At 35.7% G+C, this 16,133-nt stretch overlaps 2 protein-coding genes across 6 annotated transcripts in view; one reads left to right on the top strand and one right to left on the bottom strand.

Annotated features, from left to right (window-relative positions):
* Positions 1 to 15,566, bottom strand: part of Pi4KIIIalpha (phosphatidylinositol 4-kinase III alpha) — a 95,648-nt gene extending 80,082 nt beyond the window's left edge. Inside the window, exons 1-26 of one of the 5 annotated variants that reach the window (XR_010752925.1) lie at positions 15,365 to 15,566; positions 13,753 to 13,966; positions 13,360 to 13,627; positions 12,741 to 13,312; positions 12,519 to 12,683; positions 12,394 to 12,447; positions 11,954 to 12,208; positions 11,702 to 11,900; positions 11,529 to 11,648; positions 10,942 to 11,106; positions 9,009 to 9,157; positions 8,315 to 8,485; positions 7,680 to 8,262; positions 6,530 to 6,786; positions 5,977 to 6,155; positions 5,069 to 5,453; positions 4,806 to 5,013; positions 4,524 to 4,753; positions 4,203 to 4,467; positions 3,841 to 4,150; positions 3,230 to 3,488; positions 2,811 to 3,178; positions 2,576 to 2,755; positions 2,282 to 2,528; positions 2,055 to 2,214; positions 1,650 to 2,000 (exon numbers count right to left, since the gene is read on the bottom strand). Coding sequence is in view for 4 of the 5 variants with exons in the window: in XM_066404579.1 (XP_066260676.1) it covers positions 1,775 to 2,000; positions 2,055 to 2,214; positions 2,282 to 2,528; positions 2,576 to 2,755; positions 2,811 to 3,178; positions 3,230 to 3,488; positions 3,841 to 4,150; positions 4,203 to 4,467; positions 4,524 to 4,753; positions 4,806 to 5,013; positions 5,069 to 5,453; positions 5,977 to 6,155; positions 6,530 to 6,786; positions 7,680 to 8,262; positions 8,315 to 8,485; positions 9,009 to 9,157; positions 10,942 to 11,106; positions 11,529 to 11,648; positions 11,702 to 11,900; positions 11,954 to 12,208; positions 12,394 to 12,447; positions 12,519 to 12,683; positions 12,741 to 13,312; positions 13,360 to 13,627; positions 13,753 to 13,966; positions 15,365 to 15,454 (6,279 nt within the window). In the remaining variant the exon portion in view is untranslated. Of the gene's footprint in view, positions 1 to 1,596; positions 2,001 to 2,054; positions 2,215 to 2,281; positions 2,529 to 2,575; positions 2,756 to 2,810; positions 3,179 to 3,229; positions 3,489 to 3,840; positions 4,151 to 4,202; positions 4,468 to 4,523; positions 4,754 to 4,805; positions 5,014 to 5,068; positions 5,454 to 5,976; positions 6,156 to 6,529; positions 6,787 to 7,679; positions 8,263 to 8,314; positions 8,486 to 9,008; positions 9,158 to 10,941; positions 11,107 to 11,528; positions 11,649 to 11,701; positions 11,901 to 11,953; positions 12,209 to 12,393; positions 12,448 to 12,518; positions 12,684 to 12,740; positions 13,313 to 13,359; positions 13,628 to 13,752; positions 13,967 to 15,364 lie in introns of those variants that run through there. The other 4 variants (XM_066404579.1, XM_066404580.1, XM_066404582.1 and 1 more) reach the window with 4 other exon arrangements.
* Glo1 (Glyoxalase 1) lies at positions 16 to 939 on the top strand. Its single transcript, XM_066404590.1, has 4 exons — positions 16 to 156; positions 292 to 515; positions 566 to 636; positions 685 to 939. The coding sequence occupies exons 1-4, from the start codon at positions 85 to 87 to the stop codon at positions 861 to 863; spliced, it is 546 nt and encodes a 181-aa protein (XP_066260687.1). The 5' UTR covers positions 16 to 84; the 3' UTR covers positions 864 to 939.
* Positions 15,567 to 16,133: the final 567 nt, after the last annotated feature.

Here is a 16,133-nt window from a genome sequence, read left to right as displayed (position 1 = left end):
TTGGTTTTTTTTCAGAAGAATTTAGAGTTAAAAAGCCAAGTAAAAAGCAATTTTCAGTAAAATTTCCTCTTCTATACCACTAGTATGGCGGATAGCGCTCCATTGTCTCATCAAGAAGCCTTGAAATTATGCGGGCAAAATCCTGATGAAACGAAGGTAGGTGGAAAATTTTTAGGGACTTCTTCATTATCTTAAAAGTGCTTTAAATAAAACACTATTTTACGTTACTTCCTTTTAAAACCTACGATATCTAACATTCCAAGATTTCATAGTAATAATGTCATATCTTAGGATTTCATCATGCAACAAACTATGTACCGAATTAAAGACCCTAAAATAACTCTCCCTTTCTATGCTCAAGTCCTAGGAATGAAATTGTTGACAAAATTTGATTTTCCTGCTATGAAATTCTCACTATATTTCATGGGCTATGAGGACACTACTCCTGGTGAGTTGGGCAGTGCTGCTCGTTCTGAATGGGCTTTAAGTCGAAAAGCTACTATCGAACTTACTCAGTAAGTATTATTTCTCAATATGTTGCAAAACAAAATGTTTATTCTTTTAGTAATTGGGGTACTGAAAATGCTTCTGATGACGTTAAATACCATAATGGAAATCAAGATCCTAGAGGATTTGGTAGGTGTTAATTAGCTGTTTGATGAGAAGTTGTGAAGTGTTTTTCAGGTCATATAGGGGTGGTGGTTCCGGATGTCTATGCAGCATGCGCGCGGTTTGAGAAATTGGGAGTTAATTTTATAAAAAAGCCTGATGATGGTAAAATGAAAGGGATTGCCTTTATTACTGACCCAGATGGTTATTGGATTGAGATTTTAAATAATAAAACTGTCGCCGCCATGTCGTAGAAATGCGCTTGAATTGAGGCAAACGTAATGCTACAGGAAATAAACGTGAGACTACAGCATATCAGAAAGTTTTGTTTGTTATGATTTAAGATATCTTTAAAAACTGTTTCACAAGTAAACTTTTTCTTACATACATAGAAATTTATTCCTTTTAGATGTAGAGAAAATTTTGCGGATTAAAAAAATTGTCCATGATGTTTTCTTCGCCATTTCGACATTGTAAAATTGTATTTAGAACTCTTTACGTCCTTCCACCGAATTTAACACATTCGATACCAAGACAGATGCACAAAAGACATAAGTATCTGCTAATATTTTCTTATGTTAGATTACAGAGATACCTATTGTAAGTGTAAAACTACTTGGGACATTTGTCACGGTTTAGTCAATAAATAGATCGAGGTTGAGTAAACCTTATCGAAAGGCTCGAACTTTTATGATGACTATCACGGTCGGCCCTGTATTTTATTCTATTTCTATTATTTGCATCATAGAGTCATAACAGACATTCCAGCTAAAAAACATGAGTGTTACAAAAAGCTCAAATGTGTCGTTTACTATAACGCAAATGACTGAAAATATGTTTGCTCTGGCCTCTTGGCTAAAAATCTTACCACATAGTGACAGGCATTTATTTGACAGAACAAGACTAAAGTCTGGCGCTGAATATATTAGATTCCAAGAAGGATGTGTTTTTGTTTATGGCATCCACAACAAAAAAAACTTAAAAAAGTCCAACTTAACTTCCTTCATTCCTCCTCAACTTATTTACAAAACAACTATAACCATAAATAACACTAACGAGAATTTGACTAGAAAACGCCATACATTATAGTAGTTCAAATCAACCATATCACCGTTAAACAGCTGAGGGACAAATTATCCTATCACTAATTGATTTACTACCTCCATTAATACGGAATTTGATTCTGATAATACTGGATCATGTCGTAAGTACGTGTCCTAAAGTTCAGGAAACTATTTCTTATGATTTGCAACATATAGTTGGCCGCTTCTTTATCATTTGCACTGGGATTGAAGCGCCCTCGCAGAAGCTTGATAGTTTGGCCTCGGAAGCATGGCAATCCTGTGTCCAACATCAGCGACACCAGGGATATTATCGCTTCTTGATAAGGTCTGTAAGGGTTATTATTGAAAAGAAGTTGAAGTAAGAATGGTAAAATATAGTACCTGACAGCCAAGTAGGCTTGCACACACAAATCTGAAAACCACTTAAAGGGCGCAGCTTCCATTTTGCCACCCATAATCATCACCATTTCGTCTGTTAATTTAATATCCGGCTCAAAACCCAAGTTGCCCCCAGGAGAAGACTCGAACATGAATCCAAAATCTGAAATTTAACATTTTCATTTTTTAATTTGATCCTTTTTATTACCTTATGATGGACTTTTTTTTACCAATATGAATTATATGCCCTTCAGTGTCGAGCATAATATTCCCATTATGACGATCTTTGATCTGCAAAAGAAATCCTACGACACTGTAAGCAGCCATGGAGACTATAAAATTCCTGCGTGCATTTTGAAACTCCTTAGTGCTTTCGTCTCCAAAGGTTTTAAGGAAATACTCGTACATTCCTATATCCGTTTGACGCCCTAATTGATCCCGTGATTTGGCATTGGGCACGCACTCAATCACGCCGCACTAAAACCTCGATTAATTACAAGAAAATTTGATCCCAGTCTACGTACCCCTGGAGCAGTGGCCACCACCCGATAAGGAAACAAATACAATTCTAAACCGACAGTTTGGAAGACGTTTTTAAATATGCCGATCACCTGAAGAGCCAGCATGTCCTGTCTAACATCGTCGCCTACCTTAAAAATGGCTGCTTGCCACATTTCCGGACCCATTGAAGAAGGCTCGTAACTCTATATAAAAGTACCATCAAGCACATCTTAATTGAACGTCCATAAATCCTAGAACCTCATTAATCGACACTGCCATAGCGATGTTTTCAAGCTCCTGAATTCCGACCCGAACAACCTTAAAACGGGCCAAATACGGGGCTTTGGCTGCACTCTGCATGGGAACTCCACTCTTGTGATCTATATCCAACACCATAGCCTCAGGATTGCTGGGCAGATAACAGCCAGGCTGTGCTTTTATCCGACTCAGAGCACTCAAACATGCCTGTCTACGCTCAGGCCCTTTGGGATATGGTCTAATTTCACCCGAAATATTAGTGATTTTTTCGAAGAAATCAAACTCGCGTTCGTAGAACATTTTTGCAGGGCCCGAGAGTTCGCTCACGATGCTGTTTACCAGAGATTCCAGTATTTCAAATAAAACTGCTGAATATTTATTACAATTAGGTTGATTCCGAAATCAAGAGAAATACTTACGATCTTTTATTTGCATCTCTTCGTCGGTATACATGTTAGTTTTCATGTTCCAAATAAGCTGGTGAGCGACGATTTGAGATTTCTTGGCAATCCACTTGATGAACTCGGTGACGTAACCCATTTTATCGTGCCGCAAGCTTTGCACGAGCTGGGGAATATAGAAGAGCACTGCGTCTGCTTGGTAGGAGCTCAGGACTCTTACTGCGTATTGAGCTGATATTGGATGAGAGGGGAATTGTCTGCTAAAGTAGGCAAGTGCCTGGAATTGGAAGTTTTGTGTATTATCTGTAATTGTTTTTAGTCAAACCAACTATTTGTGTTCCATAAGCATATTATTATTTGTTGGTAAAAAGATTTTCCCAACTTTAGAAGCAGACTGGATAGATATGCATTGCATCATCAATTAGGAGAGCAAGGCAGGAAAATAATTTAGAGATTAAAGGAATTTAACTGACGTGCAGTTGATTTAAATTATTGAAGCCTACAAACTGTTTTGTAAATCGTCAGAAACAGGGATATTTCTTTGATATGTCGAGAATATTATTATTTCTTATTGTCTAAATTTCAAACTGAAATTTTTTAAACCCTACAGGAGGAAAAGCGATTTTTACCTGAATCGGTGAGACTCTAGCCCAAGTAAGCATATGCACTAACTTCGGACTGTCCGCTAAAATTGCTTCAGTGGTGGCGAGGTACTGTAAAGCCTCCGGCACATGAGTGACCGAAGTCGGGTTCATATGCACCAAATTCTTAACCTCGTGGATGATAGCCTCGTTTATCTTAAATCTATTAGGTAGATAAACCGCTAAAACGGGGGAAATATCCCAAGCAAGACGAGTGTAATCATGCCATTGTTTATCTGTGATGGTTTTGGCTCTCCATGAGGCGATGTGCTCTTCACCCGGGATAAATAGTTCTGGCCTAAAAATATTTCATTACAAGAGTGCTTTTTGTAGCTAAAGCATTTTAATACCTTGATGTGGGATTGTGCCAGGCCACCAAAAACTCGATTTCAACTGCCAGCAGCTCTAGAATCAAATTCCGCTTCTTGAGGTAGCATTTGACGAAATTATCAGCCATCGGCACTTTTCTGGCGGATTTTGCAGAGCGTTTGCTCAAAGTTGCCGTGCTTGTGGATAAGGGAACTGTGTTAATCCAGCCGGTAGTGGGGCGGGCAAAGTCACTGGGTTTCACTAACTCCTGATTGGTTACAGATATCGGAGTGGTTGGGCCTAAGTCTGAAATAACCAAAATTTCAATACGTTCTAAAATTGTTCACAGATTGCCGTCTTACCTCCCACATCGCTGACTTTCAAATATTTTTTGTCCGAATGCAAAGTTTGCCAGAATTTCACTAGAGTGGTGATATCCTCTCTCAGATCATTGTTATTTTGCGTGGGGCATTTAAGCGGTTTACAAAAATAGTCTAGACAACTGCAATAAATTCGTTCTCGTAGGACGTTTTTGGCCAGGCTTTTAGGGAGGATATCTCCTTGGAGAAGTGATAATCCACAAGCGAGAAGCCTGTGCGAAAAAAGCAAATGAAATCCGCAAAGAATGAAATTTAATCACTTACTTAAAACGCACTCCAATCGCTGATGTGTGCCTCGTGATAACCGCAGGTTCTGAACCCACAGACATAGGCAAAGAATGGTGAATCAAACTGGCAATCATTTCTACTTTTTCATAGCTACTATACTTAATGGTCTCTACCAGCTCGCAGATAAATTGCACCCAAATTACATGGGGCTTTACAAAAGGATTGTCCGGCTCAAGAACACAACCTAAATAACCCTTAATGAAATAGAAAGCTCGTAAATACATTCCTGTGAACCAAACCTTCGTGCACAGCCAAGGGGCTGGTTTGTGGATACGTAACTGAAAACAGCCCTAACTTTTTGTGAATAGTACATTTCCAAGCGGCCACCATTTCCTGCAGAAAGCGCATTTCCAGGTCTGGCTTTGAGGTGATCAGCCACTGCCAACATTCCATGGCAGTACGCATAGCTTCCACGCTGAAAAGTTCGACTTGTGACCAGGCAATGGCGTGCAGCAACTTCCGGTCAAACACTGAGGTGTGAATCACGAGGGCAGTAGCCTGCCAGAGAGCGTCGCGATGCAGGGAGTCGGATTGCTGCTTGCAGGCGCTCCATACTTTATTGAGGATGGTTGACACTAGATCCATTTTACGGTCCTCACCATATATCGTTAGCATGCCGATCACCTAAAATTTTTACGCATTAAAGGCCATGGAAAATCATTATATACTAAGGCGTGTTTGACATGAAGCATACGGTAGGCAGAGTGCAAAAAAAAAATAGGATCTTCAGAAATTACTACGAATTCGAGTAGGAAAAAATCGATCGAAGAAAGCTAGTAGATAATCGAATATATTATTAATGGCGAATTCTCATGGGTAAATATTATCAGACAAGCAACTTACAGGGCCCTAATTCTATGGGAACATGGTAGAGTTAGAATGACATTTTTAACCCTCTCATATTTTTATAGAATCGAATTTCTACGCGCCTGTCTTCTTTATTCTATCTTCGGAGAGATTATTTCCCTTGGTTCGAACCAGACGAGACGAAATTTCACTAGTTCTTTCTTAATTAACAATACATAGTTTCCTAGAAGATTCTTACACGACAAATTAAAATAAAGACCCATCAATGAAACTGGGTATTAGGTACCACATAGCATCATAGATTTGAAAAACATATTTCAAGTAATTTGAATATTCCTACCTCTCCGATGTACTTGGACCGCATGGCAGATGTGGAAATAATCTTGCTTGAATCGCTTTTCACGCATTTTGGGCGCTTCTCCAAGGTGCTCACGCTCAAAGGGGCGCTGTATAAATTTAAAGGACCGAATTGAAGGATGGATTCTAATGCCATTGAGAGACCGGTGTGATGCCACATGCCTGAAATAAGTTATATATCCACGTACCTTCTTACTCTGTAGGAGGTGTAACAACACAACAAAACTTCTCAGGTTATAAAACACCTTAGTGATATTAAAGATATATGCTAAGCAAATTGAAGAGGAAGAGTTAACTAAAAACTACAAACATGAGCTAAGAGTGAGTGCTTTTATAAGTCAAAACTGCCCTCAAACTTGTGGAATTTTGAAATTAATGCACTATTATTCAACATTTTAATATTTTGTAGCGCAAAAGAAAATATTTTTCGATATCGTTAAGGGCCAAAAATCTAATTATTAGTGAAAACAAACCCTTTATTGAGGTGTTTTAAAACCATTTTCTTTTCTTAACCTTTAAATACAATATCAACTTACCCGAAGTAGGAATTTGGTTAATATACTCCTGGATGTGTGACCTAGTCCATTGTGGAGCCCACCTCATGGCTTCTTTGATAATTCTTTCAGAATTAGCAGCAAAATCCTTCACAATCGACTCTCTGGCTTCCAAAGTATCCATCAACTGTATCGAATAGGGAGTTTGCGGTATCCTCAAAGTGGGCGTTTCTTGGTTTGGGTCAATTTCCAAGGAATAAGACAATACTTGAAGGATATCCAACATGGTCCACAAGACTCTGTGTTAATATTATTAAAGACAATAATTAGATGAAGATGATACATATTTTTTTGTTTAGAATTTGAAATTTATTAATCGACGAATTATCTCAGAGTGAATAATGTTTTGGTTTTCATTCACAGTCGCCACTAACAAACTGCCTCAAAATCATGGGAATATGTAAACTTAAATTTAACATCGGCAACGCTACTTTTCAAGCTTGCGGAAGGTTTATCGTTAAGGATAAGCAACCCATCATATACCATTATGTTTTATATCAAAGGGTGTTGCCAGTTCTTCTAGAGAATATTTTCTTTTTTTTATTAAAACATTCTTTAAGAAAATAATGCTCATTTCCAAGAATAGAGTTAATTAAAAATGACCTAAAATATATTATATCCAGTCCATTAAAGAAAAGTTTGAGAATGAAATATCGAATTTTAGAGCTATAAAGAAGTATCATATGCAAATATGCATTTCCATGATTCATGTCATATTATTCGCGATTCACATTAAGATTGCAGTGCCATTTGTCTCGATATATGAACTAATTCTAGCTACAATAATGACAAAAGCAGAACCCTATTGTTATTTTATATTTCATCGAGTTTTATAACGGTTTCTTATGCAATTTAGTTACATGTTCTGAACTTTCTTTAATTAAACCTTTTAATTTTTTCTTTAAAATTTACAGTTAATATTAAAACTAAATGGCTGCCTTGCTTATGTATATTTAATGTACAACTGAGTGCTGTCAAGTAGCTAGCTTTAATGTAAAATTTTGTCAGCAGATATCCAGCGACTATCTTAAATTGTGAATATTTAATAAATGGATATGTCCAATGATTCGCCTAACTACACCTTTCAAATCGTGACGATAAAATGATTTTCAAAGTTTTAACTTAAACTCACCTTCTACTCCACAGCAAATGCGGAAACTTATCCACCAAACTGGCCAGAAATTTATCCGACACCCTCCGTATCTGTTTATGTGTGTGGTTGAAATTCACCAGCAGAAACTGCGCGTGTTGTTCCAAGTCCGCCTCTCGAGCCTCATCTTTCGGTTTATTCTTCATTACGTTCAAAAATTTCTCAAACACCCTGTCGCTGACCGACGCCACGCAGTTCCACATGCCGGCTTTATCTTTTTGCAACGCTGAGTCGCTCAGATAATCTGATATTATCGGTACCAAACTGGGTTCCCCTGAATGCTGCACTCGTAGAGTCTCCACCCAATAAACGCTTAGTAAAAACGTGCATTGGGCAAAAGTTAGCTTGTTATTGACGATCGCAGTGACATCCGCTGGGTGTTTTAGAAGTTCTAGTATTTGGTTTTTTAACTCCTGCAGCTCTGTGATTGACACACTGTCATTTCTAACAGCGCTAGTGTACTGTAGTTCTCTCATCTCTGAACGACTGGATGTTGGAGATATTAAAGCCGGAGATTTTACTGCGATTTCTTTTACCCCTTCGTACCATTCTTGAGGCCACAGACCTGAAGAATAATTAGTTAGTATTTGTAACGCTAAGAGAGGTTCTTGGGAGACCTGAATCGGAGGCGGTGAAGCCCATGATGACACAGTACAGCCAAAAGTCTCTGAACAGTTTGTGGATGCGCGGTTTTGGGTTTTTGATGGGGGGCAGTCTGCGCAACAAAACTGCGATTACAGGAATAAGGACGCCTAAATTACCTGCGGAGCTGGACGCCTTTAAGGCACCTAATCAAGGAAAAATAATAGTAGAAGGTGGAAAATAAATGGATTTATTGCTTTTTACTGTATACACTGAAACGTTACGTATTAGTGTTGTTAAATTAAAGACTCTAGAGGTGATTTTTATTGAATTTAATGAAGTTGGGAATAATCGATTTTTATTTGCTGTAAAGTTTGACTTTTTAATTATCAGAGAACTCTGCTGTAAATTATTCCCAAACGGAAAGTTGCTAATTAAAACGCATTAGATGTGGAATTAGTATGCAAAGCTGAGTGCAAAAACTTATGTAATTGTTTCAACTTAATGGTATCATACCCATCATTGACTCTTTAATCTTAAATGGAGCTGCTTCTAAAACTACACAAAAATATTAGGTATTAGAACAATTATGGTATGTTATGTTATTTACTACATTTGTTTATAACTATTAATTAATTCTTAAAATACAAAATTTGGAAAACACTCCGCTTGACTACAAATAACTGTCTTAAAGGTGAAAAACAAAAACTGCATAGAACTGAGACTTACCAGGTGATTTGTCGCTTGCACGTTTGCCTTCCAGACCCAATTGCACGAAGAGCTCAAGTAACCTCCCTAATAACTCGTTCATTTGCTTTTCTCCCTGTATATTGTCCGCAATATTAGCTAGAGCATTGATTACGGACCGAGATACATGTCTGAAATTATTTATCAGTACACTAAAACCGGGTTTTACTAAGAGATGGTTTCCCCAATGCCCCCTTTACGTTTTTCTAAAATCTTTAAAATACAAATTTGATTTATTTTTGTGCTGTAATATGTCCAAAATTTTCCGTGTTGTATGTATCTTCCGACTTTTTACCGGAAGTTAACTAGAAGTGAACTTCTTTAAAATCAACGTTATTTTATTGAATTTATCTTCTCTTTTCATTTCATTTCCAAATTTCATAAGTCAAGCGCAAGCGATAGAGAAGACAGGGTTCAATTTTATAGTGAATTCTTTTTGCTAATAAGTGTCTTTGTCAATTTCTTTCTCAAAGTCAAGATTCTAACTTTAGTTTCTTGCTCTTCTTAGTATCTCAAGCAAAAAAATTTAGAGTGTTAAATTTTAAGGTCACTGAACGTTGAAATTGACGATATGTGGGTCGAAGACTGAAACTCTACACCTTGCGTGTGTATTTCCCAAAATAACTGATGTGTCAAAAATTTCTTGATCAAAAATACTTTGAAACAGTTTGTTTCCTGCATGGATGTTGTAGAGAAGTCCAGCAATAAATTTGAATATAACATTAACACATTCCACCTGTAAATAATGAATTAAACTTAGACATATAAGTCATGTATGCAAATTTTTCCAAGGAATTCTTGGCCAGTAATTTTTTAACACACCCTTTACAAACGGTTTGCTCTTTTTCGGAGAAATATAATTATAATAGTTCAACATACAAATCGCGTACATTGCAATGGTAAAGACGCTCCAACAAGGTGTTATGTCCAAAGCTTCGGATAACTTAAAGAACACCCCAGTGGCTCTAAATCCAGTTTTGCAAAATTAAGTTTGATAGTGTTAAATATCGTCAATTCAGTGGATCTTCCGGATCTAGATCCAAATCGAGTACTTCTAAGTAGCCATTTACTTTTTTTAGCCTCTCAAAGACTTTGGAAACGCAAGACAAAAAACATTACGTGTTCTCGTTAATTGGTATATTTGCATTGTTAAAAAATTGTTTGCTGAAGCTAGTTCTGAATTTTAAAATCACTTGAAATTTTTGAGGAACAGACAGGGTTCTTTTCTTTCTTCTTTTTTATCTGACAACTTCATGAGCCATCTATGGCTTACTTGTTTTTACTTCTCTTCTAAATTTTCTGAGCATCTCTTTAAAATCAGTTCGGGCTTCTTCAAGGAATGACTGAGTTCACCTTTTTTTTTTTTCAGTAAAATCAGATTCACTATTTTACGCAGAAAAATCTACAGACGTATCGTTACATAATTTTATACTGTATTTTCCTGAACAACTCGTATCAATCTACAACAACAGTGGGTTTTGATGACATTTATACAATATTTTTTAATTGTCCAAAAAACAACTGAATAATTGATCATCTATAAAATCTGTCAAACATTCGACTATTTCGAAAACTATAACGGCATGTTGATTTTTTGACAAAAAACTTGTTTTGGCTCCATTTTCATTCCAAAGATTAACTTGTGATACCTACACATGGTTGAAATAGAAATTTTATGTTATTTTCAAATATGTGGGACCTTTTAATTAAATTAGTGAAAATGACGTTACTGTTGATTAAAAAACAGAAATCGTAAGAAATGCAAAAATTTGAAAATATACCACGCCATAAAAATTAATGAAGAAAATAAGGGGAAACCACGTTTCTGAAGGCTCGGTACACTTAATCCTCCAAATACTAAATAAAACATTTTTGTTTCGGAAATTGCTCAACTCAAATTGCAACAAAAACTTACCTATATTGGGTCTTGTCATTTGTATTGCCGTATGTAGCGCTACCACTTTCTACAGTGATCATTGTAAACATCTTCATAACCACTTCGTACACATGAGGCTCACATTGGGCAATAATCATACATCCTAATTGATCCACAATCAGGGTATCCAAGGCTGATGGTCCTCTGTCAAAATTTATATTAAAAATTACCTTTGAACAGATATAAAATCGTACGCTGAACTAATGTTAAAGAATGTAGACAGAGGAGAATTATTGTTATTGCAGTAATGTTGGTCTCCGGGAGTTACAGGATCGCTCCCCGAAATTGGTTCGACATAAAGAGTTGTCTGAATCCAGCATGTTTGACTTCAACGTTCCGTTAACTCTTATGTTGAAAGCCTTTAGTACTCATGCAGTTACCTGTTTTAACATTGCTTTAAATTTTTAATTCAATTTAACGTAGCTTCATTAATAACCTGTTAGAGACAATTTAACGCAAAAAATGATCTAAGTCCTTTAAAATTTTCATTCATATATCTCAAAGGCAATTGGCATAACTAAGATGCAATAAATTATAGATAAAAGTACACGTTTCCTTGGTTATACCTGCAAAATCTCTGTTGGAAAAATTGCAAAATCGTGTCAGTTGTCCTGGGAGTACCTTTCATTGATACAGCTACATGTCCCAACATGATGACAATATTAGTCGAAATTAAAGTGGATTCACTACAAGTGAAAAATTAAAAAAATACATTTGGACCACAAAAAAAGAAAATAACCTATCGTTTTTCTCTATAGTGAAAAGTTTGTTGGAGACCTGCGCTACAAGAGCTCGAACACATTCAGGATCCAATGTATGTGAAGCTTCAAGGGCGTAACACAAGTTTTCAATAGCAGCATCTCGAAGTTTCTCGAAGGAGCTCTGAATTGGTGAAACAGGCTTCATTGAATCATCTTTGTTCAATTGATTTGTTGACGCTTTAAAGTGTGATTAATTATTCAGGGTTAATTGCAGGGAGACGCAAACTCACTGATAATTTTTAAACTGTCCTTGCCCTGATTTTTGTCATTGGCCTGCTTGTGGAGCTTTGATAATATTGGGGAGGGAGCTATGAGAAACTCTCTCAAACAGTAGATAGAAGTTGAGGCTATATTAGGGAATTTTTGCCCTAATTTGCCCAAACCTTCCAGGCAGACCATAAGCAGGGGCATGTGAGCCAAAACTAACCTATAGCCATGATTGGTGTTGATTTTCTCTGAGAGTCTGCCACACAAACTATCTGCACCTATATGCATCAAAATAAAAAAACTGTTATTTGCCCATTAAATGATTTGTTAAGCAGAAAAACGGGACAGGGAACTACACAATTACTTAAAGCTACAAAAACTGGTTAAAATAAAACATTCTGAAAAATGTCTTTTATGGTTATAAATGAGAAAAGAGAAACCCAAAACTGAAACCTCTTGTCACCTAATGTGGTTGTTAAAAATTGCACCAAAGTTGAAAAGTTATATTCCAGGTCCACTGCAAGAAATAGACATAGCTAATAAGAGACTAAGACATATTTATTAAGAAATAATTATTATGGAACTTACCAGTTTCATCCCCAATGGCCCAAACCAACAAATCAACACAAGCAGCATTAGCCATAACATTCACCTTAAATTTATTTACTAAAGAAAAATTGCTTTCTCGGTCTTCTTTTTCGCTGGCGTCGTGATGTCGGCTCTGCAGCTCAGTTTGACCATTCAAATACAAACCTAAATTAACACCATTGTAAATCAAACCTATATTATTGCTCTTATAAACTATATTACTTTTAACAAACTCTTGCACCTCCTTTGTGAACGGCACTGGAAGGCTCTGCTGAGGTTGCAACAATTCTCTCATTAACGTCACCATAACCAAATTAAGCGTTTCAGAAAATGTTTTGTAAGGAAAAATTTGAATCTTCCCTGTAGTATAAACTTCCAATGATTGTTCATCAATTAAAGACAATGTATCCTTAGTCAATAGATTTTTATTGAGCGCTAAAATCGTGGCCAAATGTCTCTCAGGGAAGATAATGGCGTTTTTCTTGTCGTTAGGGTCGCTTACGCGGAGTTGAGGAAATTGATTGAAGCTTGACCCAAATTTAGCGAAAAAGTAAGTGGTTGGGTCATATGTAGTGGAATGTTGATTTATGGTGGTGCCCCGTTTGAGGGAGTTTGAGGTATAGGCTACGTCAGGTGTGTCATATCCTTGTGTGATAGCCAAAATATCGAAAGTAGCAGTTAAGTTGCCTGAGAGACTTCTGGGAATTATACTCCTGAAACTACTGAAGCTTCTACTATATGGAGCTTTAGTAACTGATTTTTTTCCTAATGGAGGCTCAGGTTTAGGATAGAGTCTAAAAATAATTTCTTGAAAAATAAATTTTAAATCAATTATTACTACCTGCAAATCAAAGGTGGGTCGCTTGTGCAAAACCTTCCCATAGCTCTGGATAAACCAATCAGAACAGGCAAAGTAGTTTTGCATAAAAACAATTTTGACGAACTATTGCAGTTATTAGGGTCTTGCATTTTTAAAATGTTACTTGTCAAAGTTACCATACTATCAATCTGCACATTGATAATTTCTTCTCTATAATCCTCACACCTAACTGCAACATCACTTAAGAGGGAGTGTAAGCTGAAGCTAAATTTTTCTGCCATTGGAACCCCTAAGGATAAAATTATGCTAATTCTGTTAGTAACAAAACTAACATGGAAACTAAATTTCTTTAATATATTTAGTAAATAAAAATAAATAGTAAAAATAATTTGATAAATCATAATAGAAACTCACTATCAGAAGGATTATATTTCATTTCATCAGGCCAAGTTGCTTTATCTAAAACTTTGGCCAATTGTAATAGATAGTTGACAATTTTGTCTTTGTGCTGGAGTCTAGACTCCAGCAAATATATCCCCAATGCAATGACAGCATCTTGATGACGGCAACTAATAGATATACCCCCATGTTGAGATTCTGTGGGACACATGTTATATAAAGGTAGCACCTAAAATGGGAATGAAAGTTTTAACTAGTAAATGTAAGAGTTTGCAATAAGTGAATTCATGGAGAAAAAGTTTGTAAAAGAAAATTTTAAAAGAATTTTTAGATATTAATTAAACCTGTTTGTCAGAATATTTAGAGAAGATGAAATTGATAATGAAGTGAAAATTAAATTAAGCAACTACATAAAGATTATTCTTCAGGTATCATGGTAAAAGGATCAGATCCAATATTTATTGGCAGAACAAGGCCAAGCACATACATTTGTTTATTTATGAAATCAAGAACATCCTGACTGAAAATGAATTACATATATCCAATAAATTGAAAATGATGAGGTAAATAAAAAGAAAAATCAGTTCATATCTGTATATTTGAATCATTTGAACATTGGATTTGTAAATATTTACCTCTTTAGGGTAGACACAGGATCATTAACCCTTTTACTGTTCCTATATGACAATCCCACAGATTAATCTATATATTTTATTGAATCATACATAAAATATAATTTCTTTAATCTAGACAGTTTAGCTCAGACATTAATTTTCAAAAGCTATAGTCAAATATTTATGCTGATTTTTACTATCAAAGGAATGACCACAAAACAGATTTGTTTGCAAGTTTCCATTTTATAATTTCATTATTTACTTCATATTCATTGTACCTACATCTGTTTAAATGTGAAAAATTTTAAACTTAAAATATCTGTAGTTAAAAATAAATCTTATATTCATTTAAAAATTTCTAATGGGAAATTTGGACTTGGAGAGGTGGTTTTATTACTATAGGGTAATTTTTTCTATTATCAGCAGTAGAGTAATAAAATTAAAATGATGTCCAAATAGAAAAGTTGTGAAGTCGCTTGGCACATAATATAATACCATAACAGACACAATGAATCTCTTAAGTAGTGATGTAAGGACAATTAGATGTTCACTCATAATATAACTAAGAGTGGTTTACAGCTGATGATGGGAATATTTGCTTCAAAATGTATTTGATGTAGCTAGGGGCAAGAGGTAATTGATACAAATATAGCCAGTTACAACAGCAAATATCTATTTCTTTTGCCTTTGCAAGTATATTTGTCCAGAACAGCTTAGCATACAATAAGGATATTCACCAAAAGCAGCTAAAAAGTTAAAAGCACCTATATGATTTAATTAACAGTCCATAAGTACATTTTTGACAGGAAACATGTGTGTGACTGGTTGTAACTTATTTCAGTTAAGTACAGTCTTGTATCAAATATTAAGTAACATAAATGTGACATTGGAATCATTTATCTCTATGACATCAAACGTAGTAAGGTAATTAAAACTTGGACTTTTACTCCGCGAAATAAGTGAGTAACAATTAGGTAACTAAACTAAAGACTTTTTTTTGTGGGGGCACTTACCTTGTCCCACGGACTGCTCTTAATGCTGGCCAAAGATCGGGCTAAATGCATAACTGTCTTGTGGAAAAATAGTTTGTCGTCTTTCATCATGATTGCAAATAGCCTTATTTTGCTTTATATAATTGTTTAAACAGAATGAATAAACTTTTATTTCAAACTTTTCATCACAGCTGAAAAACGAACATAAATTACAACATCAAAACAAAAGTTACTGTCACTGTCATCATCGGTGGTTAATGTCATTATGACATTCTGTAGAGGGTCGTTTGTTTCACGTAAAGATCAATAGGGATGTATTAGTTATTAAGTCTAGCATAATTAATAAATTATTTATTTCATTTTTATTTTTAATATATCATTGTATTTTTTATTGTACATAAACGTAAGGCACTGTAAATTTTTAACATAAAGCGTTAAACAACGTCGAAGTTGCCGAAGTCGGGAGTGGGATGGAGATTTCGCTTCTGAGTCCTACCCCATGCCTACAATTGGCGGTTAGCTACAGATGGCAACAGTCGCACATATCTGTCAATTTCTGTTTGCTGTTGCTATTACCGATTTACCGTTAATGTAAAAGTAACCGTAAAGACATTTAGGTAGGGAAGGGAGAGAACGTAATTTTGCCTTTTTGATAGATGATTTAGGACGCAAGGGCAGTTCGCGTCCTTCAAATCAACGCGTTTTTCTGAAAACAATTTTAAAAAAACGCTATTTTGCTGTAATTTTTCGGTAAGTTCACCACCGGAACCACCTGTATCGATTAGGGAAA

This window comes from Euwallacea similis, chromosome 35 (assembly GCF_039881205.1).
Source record: "Euwallacea similis isolate ESF13 chromosome 35, ESF131.1, whole genome shotgun sequence".
NCBI lineage: Eukaryota > Metazoa > Arthropoda > Insecta > Coleoptera > Curculionidae > Euwallacea > Euwallacea similis.
Note: the sequence above shows the minus strand (reverse complement) of the source record. Positions and strands in the feature narration are given on the sequence as shown.

Bases quoted from the DNA above. Each gene is read 5' to 3' on its own strand.
- Glo1 (XM_066404590.1), top strand. From the start codon at position 85: ATGGCGGATAGCGCTCCATTGTCTCATCAAGAAGCCTTGAAATTATGC. The intron at 516-565 runs GTAAGTATTATT...TTATTCTTTTAG, and splicing joins GCTACTATCGAACTTACTCA to TAATTGGGGTACTGAAAATG. The intron at 637-684 runs GTAGGTGTTAAT...AGTGTTTTTCAG, and splicing joins TCAAGATCCTAGAGGATTTG to GTCATATAGGGGTGGTGGTT.